The sequence below is a fragment of the Vicugna pacos genome, chromosome 6 (assembly GCF_048564905.1).
Source record: "Vicugna pacos chromosome 6, VicPac4, whole genome shotgun sequence".
In the NCBI taxonomy this organism is placed as follows: domain Eukaryota; kingdom Metazoa; phylum Chordata; class Mammalia; order Artiodactyla; family Camelidae; genus Vicugna; species Vicugna pacos.
Window position 1 is genome coordinate 65,673,156 of NC_132992.1, and position 9,930 is coordinate 65,683,085.

General features: G+C 38.1%; 1 protein-coding gene across 1 annotated transcript in view; it reads left to right on the forward strand.

Moving 5' to 3' along the window:
* The window catches only part of EIF2S1 (eukaryotic translation initiation factor 2 subunit alpha), a 16,399-nt gene extending 7,535 nt beyond the window's left edge, over nucleotides 1–8,864 (forward strand). The window contains exons 3-8 of the mRNA XM_015241499.3: nucleotides 825–904; nucleotides 2,531–2,682; nucleotides 5,899–6,005; nucleotides 7,119–7,216; nucleotides 7,817–7,960; nucleotides 8,319–8,864. Of these exons, the coding sequence (XP_015096985.1) occupies nucleotides 825–904; nucleotides 2,531–2,682; nucleotides 5,899–6,005; nucleotides 7,119–7,216; nucleotides 7,817–7,960; nucleotides 8,319–8,444 (707 nt within the window). The 3' untranslated portion in view covers nucleotides 8,445–8,864. The remainder of the gene's footprint in view (nucleotides 1–824; nucleotides 905–2,530; nucleotides 2,683–5,898; nucleotides 6,006–7,118; nucleotides 7,217–7,816; nucleotides 7,961–8,318) is intronic.
* The last annotated feature ends 1,066 nt before the right edge of the window (nucleotides 8,865–9,930 follow it).

Sequence of the window (9,930 nt, forward strand, 5' to 3'; positions counted from 1 at the left end):
AACTTTAATTTATGGAGGTGACTAGTGACATGCAGAGACTAAAGCCATGGAAAGAAGATTCTTATTACTTAAGTTTCCCAAGAGATGGGGACACAGCCTGCCACACAGAGCCACATGAGGAAGCGCCAGTTTTGATCAGGAGGCAGGAGGAGCAAGACAAAAGCCTACGTCAGAGCCTTTATTGAGGTTTCCAAGGGAAAGACAAGGCAGGTCAGGGAAAAGAGTTTAGGGCTGGCTCATTTGAATGGTCTTGGCAGGCCTTGGTGCATCAAGGCTGTCCTGAGTTGTCTGGTAGCTGGCCCTGTGTTGGTTCAGGGCAGGGGGAATATTGGCTCAATGTGAATCTTGAATGAAATGATTAGGGGTGTGGGCCCTGAGTTGGTTGATATGTATGTGAAAGGTTGCTCCAGGGGAGCCCTTTGCTATCCCTGAGGATTGGCTAGTGCTAGGAGTGGGGCCACTGAGGCCAGGCAGGCCAGCAATGCCAGAGCTTTAAGAATACAGAAAATACAATAAATACAGTTGACCCATGATGAATGAACACCAGATAAATACAGAATCTCTTGACTTCAGCTTTCATTTGGGTAATTGAAAATTATAGTAGTTCCCTCTACCAAGGTAGTAGGGAATGTACATTACATGCTTAAAATGCATTTCTGAAAACAAGAATCTCTCATCTTGCACTTCCTATGCAATATTTTGTGAATATAATCTTAGTGGGAAATAAGGGTAGGTATGCCAGCTCTACAGTCTGGTTGTGAAAATCTGTCACTGTGGTTCGTTGGCACCTGGACAGGTAATTTTTTCAAAATTTTCTTATATAGGGTATATTGATTTGTCAAAAAGAAGAGTTTCTCCAGAGGAAGCAATCAAATGTGAAGACAAATTCACCAAATCCAAAACTGTAAGTTCATTTTTTAGTCAAATTAGTCCACTATTTGACATTTTAATAAATAATCTGCACAGTGTGTTCCTGGCAGAAACAGAACCTATATTTTCTGTAACTATATTTCCAATTCCCGTTCTACGTTACACAGAAAAATAATTTGAAGATGTAATTTCAAGAGAGTGTGATATCACTATTTTTATCTCATGGTGCTACTACCTTAAAGCTTGGCTTGATGTGTGATATTCTCAGATCAGTTCTAGACATCAGCGTTTTCTAAGCTATTGTAGGTTAAAATGTGGGTGATTTCAGCTGACTTGGATTATCATAACATGCAGTTTTTGACTTTCAGCCCTGTTTTGGGAATAAGGGTTACAGAGACAACCAGCTATTGTATGTTAAGAATGAGCCAAGGGTTTGTAAAATGTCTGTGAATCCAAGAAAGCAAGGCAAGGGCCTATTACTTAGTATGGTTCTCCTCCCACCCCACCCTAGTTTGTTAGTTAATTCTTTTTTCCTTTTCTTAATACTTTTGCTGTGATTTCCTTCTTATCCACAGTAAGCACTAGTAAAGCAAAAACGGTCATTTCTTCACTCCTCATCTTGCTGTATTTTTTCTATTCTCTGATCCTGTTTAGATTTGCCTTTACTCCCTAAATCCTCAGTTGTTAAGAGCAGTCTCGATCGTTTGTTTTCTCCATCCTTCTCTTGTGTATTTTGTTCTTTTCTGCCATGTGTGTTTCTGTCCTCAGGATAAAATGCCAAGAAAACAGTGTTTAAATGAAGAGATTTTTAAAATCTTGCTTAACACCAATAAAAGAGAATAAAAATCTAAAAGCCATCAGCCATCACCTCAATCTTTCTCTTTGTTTTACTGATATGTTTACTGTTACTGCAGTGTAGTTTGCACATTTGAAAATACTATCAGTAAAATTCCTTCTTGATAAACTCTTAAGACCTTGGCACTTAGAATATGGTCTCTGAACCAACCAACGGCTTTGGCATCACCTGACTGCTTGTTAGAAATGCAGGATCTCAAGTCCCACCAAGTTTGAGAATTCAGATTTGAGAAGCATTGCTCTAGGAAACTTCCATTTTGTTTTTGTTACCCTAGGATATTGTAAACTGAGTGTGTTAGTAGATCTTATTGGGATAACAGAACAAAAGAAATACTAAAATCTCCATCCTGGTCCCATGCTTTCATATGGAATAGCAATAATAATAGCTTTAAATTTGTGTAATGTACAAATTTTATCCATTTATGTTTTCCTGGTGTGCAGTTGTATACATTTGATGTACATAAGAGCTCTCTACAGCACAAAGGGGAAATACTAGTGTTTCCCTTTTCCAGGTGAGGAAACACATTCAGAGAGGTTTGTCCTAGCACTGACTTGATCTGGGCCTTAGGTTGTAAGTGCTGTTCTATTTCTTCTTGTTATACCAACTTGTGTTAAGTGTTATGGAAAAGCAAACATTTCTCTATGGAGGAAGAATTTGTTGTATGGCAGTCTTTTGTTGTTAAGAATTATTGTAGTCAGAGTAACTAAAGGTTTGTTTTTATGTGCTGTGTACTAAAATGTACAAATGGTTTTTTTAAATTGATCTCTTACATTTGAATTGTTTAGCTCTTCATTTTGTTTCTAGGTTTACAGCATTCTGCGTCATGTTGCTGAGGTGTTAGAATACACCAAGGATGAGCAGCTAGAAAGCCTGTTCCAGAGGACTGCCTGGGTCTTTGATGACAAGTACAAGAGACCCGGATATGGTGCCTATGATGCATTTAAGCATGCAGTCTCGTAAGAACACCTTAGCTCTGCTTCTCCCTTCATACCGCTGCTGGGTCTAACACATAGGTTGAGAGCCTGACATTTGATAGCACAACATCTATGTGTTAAGTCTTTGCGAAATTGAGATTAAAATATTTCAGCATAAAAGGCTCATGATTCGGGCCAGTCCTGTGCAGCGAGCCTGTATAATCTGGGGTACCATACTTAAGTAGCCTGTGGACCGTACGGTTTCGTCTCACACTACTGCCTTACACATTTTCCTCCCCTACTTTTGCTGTTGTCCTAGGTGACTTCAGGGCCAACATAGATGCTTTGTTTAAAACTGTAACCTCTTGTTCTTTTTACTTCAATTCTTTAGACCTTCAGCTCACACCACATTAGCCAGTCTTCCATAAGGCCTCACCCTGGGTCTTACTATCACCAGGATTTCCTCTGCCTCCAAAACTTTATTCACACATTCTATTCTTTTACCACAGCCTCCTGTCCTTCCAGCTCCCGCATAGTTAGCCCTAATCTATGTTGTCTTAGTTCTTACATCAAGCTCTGATTCCAAACCTTTTTTTTTTCTCCCTGTCTTCATCCTTTCTTCTCTTTCTTACTCAGCATGAACACAGCATGATCCATCATTTCAGCAACTTTCTTGCCAGTATCATGAGCTTTTGCCTTGTTTTTCCTTCTGTTACATCCAGCCTTGGATCGGTGTTCCTGCCTTCTCTGCACTTGTAGACTGCTGGGTGCTGCTAGGAAAAACCACAGTCTTGCAGGTTGGTGCCATTGCATACTCATGGTCTCCAACCTCAGCTGGGCCTTAATTGCCATCCCACATTCTCCTTGGTCCTGGTCACTTCTTCCTCCCATTCTTAGACTGGCTGTTCTGGAGTTCCACACTCTTCCTCAGATACCCACTCTACTCCTCTCCCCACACTCTAACCTGATGCCCTCACTGCCTATTTTGTAAAGAAAATAGAAGCCACTGTGCAGGATCGCCTCTGCTTCCTTCCACTGTCTCCATCCCACCTGACATTACCTGCTGAGCTCCTGTCACACTGGAATTCTTTTCCTTCCTCCTCTCAAACTAACCTTACCACCTGTGCCCAGCTATTCCTCAGGGATTTCTCCATTCGTTATTTCCTCTCTTGGGTCTTCAGCCTTTCTCTTTATTGTTTTGTTCCATCAGCATAAAGATGTGCTCTGATTTCTCTCATTTATAGTGAAAAAGAAATTTTTCATCCTTACCTTTACCTTCTCCTATAGCAAGCACTGTGTCCTCTCCTTTTAACATCCAGACTTCTCAATTTCTCTGTACCTGCTGTCTCTAATTCTGCACTTCCCCCCTCTTCCTAAATGTTAATACTCCACAAGTGGCCTCACCTCTTCACTGTTACTTTCCCAGTCCTTGTGCTGCCAGGGGATATTGGTGTCCTCAGCCCGCAGAGTGGCCAAGTGGGACTTAGAACTGTTAGAGCCTCCAGCAAGCCCACTCATCTGGGGCTCCAGATTCCTTCCAGTTTCCCCCTTCCCCCTATGGGACTTTTTTTTTTTTCCATATCGCATTGTGGGAATGGTGGGAAGAATAACAGCTAACATTTACATAATTCTCACAACAACCTTGGTGTAAGTGCTGTTACTATCCCTGTCTTACAGATGAGGGTACTGAGGCAGAAGTTAAATTGTCCAGGTACACACAGCTAGCAAATGGTAGAGCCAGGATTCAAACTCAGGCACTCTGTTTCCATTCAAGAGTTTATGCTGTTTACCACCAAGCACTGCTTTATGTTTCTGTCCTCCCTGACGTCAGTCCTGTACTCCTCAGTCAGTACATTTCTTACCTTGGTTTGCTGTCATCATTGGCCCCAGCTTCCCACTCCAGCACCTCCTCCATTACCACTCAGTATTAGCATTCTTAACAAATTAACATTCATCTTAGCAAATTAACATTCACTCATCACCCTTAACGTTCTTTTCTTCATCAGCCACGTTGCAACTGTCCAGATTTAACTCAGGATAATTGTATACCACATGTGCTTCATTTTTTTTAAATTAAGTATGATTTCTGAGATAGTTGGAAACAATATTTTGTTCCTCCCAACCTATTCCCTTTTTTATTAAAATCCTACCATTCTTTTAGTCATTATTTCATGTTTTCCATTTGTTCATCCACTCAGCAAACATACCATTGACTAAGACCTTGGTTTCTGTCTTGTAGCACTTAGGAGGGTCAGATGAAATGCCACTTCATCCATGAAGCCCTTATTGTCCTCACCAACTGGAAATAAACCTTCCTCTCCTCACCCCAGGGATACACGTTAAAAACTATTTTTTTTTAAATTTTTTCCATGTTTTTGTTCTTTTCAAGCTCTTTGAAGGAGGGACTGCTAATTATATAGAAATACTTAATTATAGTGGGATGTTAGATGTATAGGCATACTTTGTTTTATTGTGCTTTGCAGATACTGTATTTTTTACAAATTGAAGGTTTGTGGCACCCCTGCGTCAAGCAAGTCTCTTGGTGCCAATTTTCCTACAGCATTCGCTCACTTCATTTCACTGTGTCACACTTGGGTAATTCTCACAATATTTCAAACTTTTTCATTTTATTATTTTATGGTGATCTGTAATCAGTGACTTTTGGTGTTACTGTTGAAAAAAGATTACCACTGGCTGAAGACTCAGATGATGGTTAGACTTTTTTAGTAATAAAATATTTTTTAATCAAGGTATATACACTGCTTATTTAGACATAATGCTATTGCACACTTAATAGAGTACAGTTTGGCAAAACATAACTTTTCTATGCACTGGGAAACCAAGCACGTGACTCGCTTTGTTGTGGTGGATGCTTTATTGTGATGGTCTGGAATTGAACTCGAAATAACTTTGAGGTATGCCTATATTAGGAGACGTTAAATTGCTTGCTTTAGCCAAATCTCTAAAATTTTTCTTTTAATAATCAGTTGGGTGTTTTCTGTTTGTCAGACAGGCCTAAGTGCTTTACTTGCATTATCTCGTTTAATACTACAGTCCAGTGACATATAATTTTATCATTTTACAAATTTGAGAAATAAGATCTGGAAAGGCCCCAAAACACAGATTAAAGTGTGAAGCTAAGATTCTGACATTAAAGCCTGTGCTCTTAAACATTATTCTGTGGTGTTGTGTTTGGTATCATAATTATCAGTAAAGTAACGTTTACCTTTTGGGGTGTGTGTTTTGTTTTTTTATCAGAGACCCATCTATTTTGGATAGTTTAGATTTGAATGAAGATGAACGGGAAGTACTCATTAACAACATTAATAGGCGTTTGACCCCACAGGCTGTCAAAATTCGAGCAGGTAAGTGATTTTTTAAATGATGTTTAAAATATTTTGCATGTACCAAAAAAGCTGTTAAAAAATGAGCCTCACCAAAGAACATGTTGCTACATGAATATCTAACTTTTTCTAAATGTTTTTTTCATAACAAGAAAAATAAATTATTTTTGCTTCTACTGAATCATCATAACATGCATAAAAATTGGCACAAGTAAATGAGTTTATGTTTTTGTAAGGATGGGGTCCTACTATGCAAAATCTTCTTCAACTAGTTTTTCCACTTGGTGTTTCATGGCTGCCCTTCCCTATGGAAAATGGGGATGTTTCTCATTTTGAATGGCTAGGTAATATCCATAGAATGGTAAATCTTGACATCAACCAGTCTCCTCTTGATGAGTGTTTAGGTTGTGCCAGTCTTTCTACTACAGTTGACCCTTGAACACCACAGAAGGGTTAGGGTTACCCACCCTCGCACAGTCAGAAATCCATGTGTAACTTAGTCAGCCCTCTGTATCCGTGGTTCCGCATCCAAGGGTTCAACTTCCGTGGTTCGTGGTGTTGCAGTGTTTACTGAAAAAAATTCACGTGTAAGCAGACCATGAAGTTCAGGCCTGTGTTGTTCAAGGGTCAGCTGTATTCAGAAAAACACTGCAAATTAACACCCTTATAAATACACGTTTACCATTTATACAAGTGTTCTATAAGGCAAATTCTTAAAATTGCTGGGTCAACGGTATGCAATTTTTAAACTGCTCTAAACAATTTGTGGTTATTATTTCATTTAGTCTTCATCACACCCCTCTTTATTTCCATTTAACAAATAAGAAACTGAATCAGAGAGGGGTTGGAATCATGATTTTAACCCAGACATAACCAGAATTTGTTAAGTTTTTCTGTCTTTTATACATTCATCATTCAGGGGCTTGATGTGAATGAGAAGATATAATTTCACTGTGTATTCAGATATTTTAATTACAAAGCTAATAACTGGGATTGATTTCTAATTGAAAGGATGATGAAAGCTTTCATAATTATTTGAATACTAGTGTATATGCCACATCTCTGATTTCTTTTAAACCTTTAAGTTTTTTTTTGCATTTTTTGGTATAAGTTTTTGAATTTCTGTAATTTTAGATATTGAAGTGGCTTGTTATGGTTATGAAGGCATTGATGCCGTAAAAGAAGCCCTGAGAGCAGGTTTGAATTGTTCAACAGAAACCATGCCCATCAAGGTGAGTAGTCAGTTTTCTCCCTCCCTGCTGAAATAATCCACCTAAACCAAACCAAATCAGAATTTTTTTAATGATCATGTTTTATAACAAGTGTTATGAAAAGTGGTTCTTGATGATATTTCTAGGGGATGTTTACAATTCAGTGCAGGCTTTTTGTTATCTACTGCTCCTGTCACAGTGGATGCAGATTCCTGTTGGTCCTTAGTGCCAGGGGACAGCTATGCTAAACCTCCCTTACAGTGCCCATAATGCCCATAGAATCAACTGAATGATTGTTACTCAGAATCTCTTAGAATTTCTTCTGACAGTTTAGTTTAGAACCAAATAAGAATTTCTGTTTGGTAGAGACAAATTATCCATTATGCTGATGGTGGCTATAGTTAGTATTGCAGTGGACTGTTTATATTACTAAATTAGATCACAGCATCAGTGAGCTTTTGCTACATTAACAAACCACCCCACATTGCTGACCGACTGAATTGGGAGTTAAGTTTTGGGGTGATTTATAGTTAAGGCAGCAGATTAGCAAAACAGTTCTCAAATACCCTACTTGTTGTGTGTTCTACAGGTACATTCATAATTAAACTTTTGTCTTCTTAGATTAATCTAATAGCTCCTCCTCGGTATGTAATGACCACAACCACCCTGGAGAGAACAGAAGGCCTCTCTGTCCTTAATCAAGCTATGGCTGTTATAAAAGAAAAGATTGAGGAAAAGAGGGGTGTCTTCAATGTTCAAATGGAGGTGAGATCAATATTGGAGTCTTTTGCTTTGTTCTTAAAGGTTTAAAGAAATTTAAGTCATCTAAATGACTTGCATTCTAAAATATCTAATCGCTGTCTTTTAAAACATGAGATACATTTAGGATTACAACTCTGCTAAATTTTAATACACACATTTCTTTTTCCTGTATTGTTTTGTCCTCATAAATTTCCTCCATTATTTATCTACTGGAATTTATTAGTGATGTTTCAGCAATCAGAAGTAAAGACATACAGCAGAGCTGTTTAAGAGTTAAAATACCAGGCAGTTAGTAATATTGAAATTTAATTTATGTACTGTTTAACTACTTCACTTTGAAATTCTGCCTCTGCTTCCACAGCCCAAAGTGGTCACAGATACAGATGAGACGGAACTTGCAAGGCAGCTGGAGAGGCTTGAGAGAGAAAATGCTGAAGTAGATGGAGACGATGATGCGGAAGAAATGGAAGCCAAAGCCGAAGATTAACTTTGTGGGAAACGGAGTCCACCTTAAGGATCACAAAGCAGCCTTCCTGGCTGTTAACCCTAGACTTGAAAGTTTTCCAGTATTGAAAACTTCAAAGCTGAATATTTTTTATTTCTAAGTATTTAAATGTTCCAGCAGACCAAAACGTGAAATGCCCTCCTAAACGTCAGCTGTTTTTACACAGTAGCTCCTACACACTGAGCATTTTTTAAGGGAGTGGCCTGATTTCACTAGAGACAAACCTTTAAGAACTGTCATAAAATTGGGCTTGTGATTTCTATTTCTGATGTCTCCAGATTGGCTTCCCTTTGTAGTTCAGTGCCTCCATGAGATTTACCAGGGGCATCCAAAGCAAATAGTCCCAACCTTTCTATATAAAATGTATCAAGCAAACATGAAATAAATTTCTGGGATATTTAACCATAGGCTTCTTCCTTATTGTCACCAGTTAAAGCAATTATGATTACTAAGACCCTAATTCTATTACCTTTGTTTTAGTCAAGATGCAGTAATACAAGGGTAGGAGACCAGAGGATCAATATAGCAGATCCTTTCAAAAGGAGGGTTTAGCTAACATAATTTTAATTAGTGAAAGTTGACTCCTAGAGGGAAAAAAGCCTTAAGATGCAATTAAAAGAGTTATGCTGGTTGTTTGCCTTTTACGTATTCGAGACTAATGATAACGTGTGGTATGAGGGAGAATTTATCACACTGGTCCTTGCTAGTGTTTTAAGCTGCTTGCCTTGAGTTTATAAATCAGGGTGGTAAAGTGTGGGGGTTTGGGGGTTTTTTTAAGAAAAAGATGCTGCTGCTTTAGTTATTTTGAATATCATTGTCTAACTTGATTTTTTTTTCTTTTTTGCCATTAAAATATTTGCTAGGTGCCACCTACAGCTTCAGTTCTCTCTATAGCAGAATAGGAATCTGAACAGTTACAATGATTTTTCTGTTTCCATCACTTTGATCTTTCAGAGCTAATTTAAAGATACATAAATTTAAAGGTAAATAAATAATAAATATAAAGGTAAATAAATTTCATAGATAACACATGGTTTGCAGTTACAGCTACAGTAGCCAGGGTGTAGAAAGTCTTAGTCTCCTTCATAGATTTAATCTTTTTAGGATACTTGAGGTACTAGATAAATTAATTTTACTAACTATTCCCAAGAATAGCTATTTAAAAATACTTAGAAGATTAAACCTAGACTTAACTCAGTATTAAAGGGACTGGAAATAACAGTGTGTTGATGAGACAGTTTGAGCCATTTGTGAAGGTGTGACCCTTCATTTAATTTAGCAGCCTCTATTAGCTCTTTAAATCCAAAAGGCTAACTTCATATGGCCATTTCCACAAGGGAGCCAGGATTGCTAGCATGCATGCCATACCTGGAATGTTTAGAGGAGAACCTGGATGTACTTAAATTGGCACAAATAATTTTTATTCAGTCTTTTTGAGGAGTCAAGGAAAAGTATAAAGCTTGCAGCA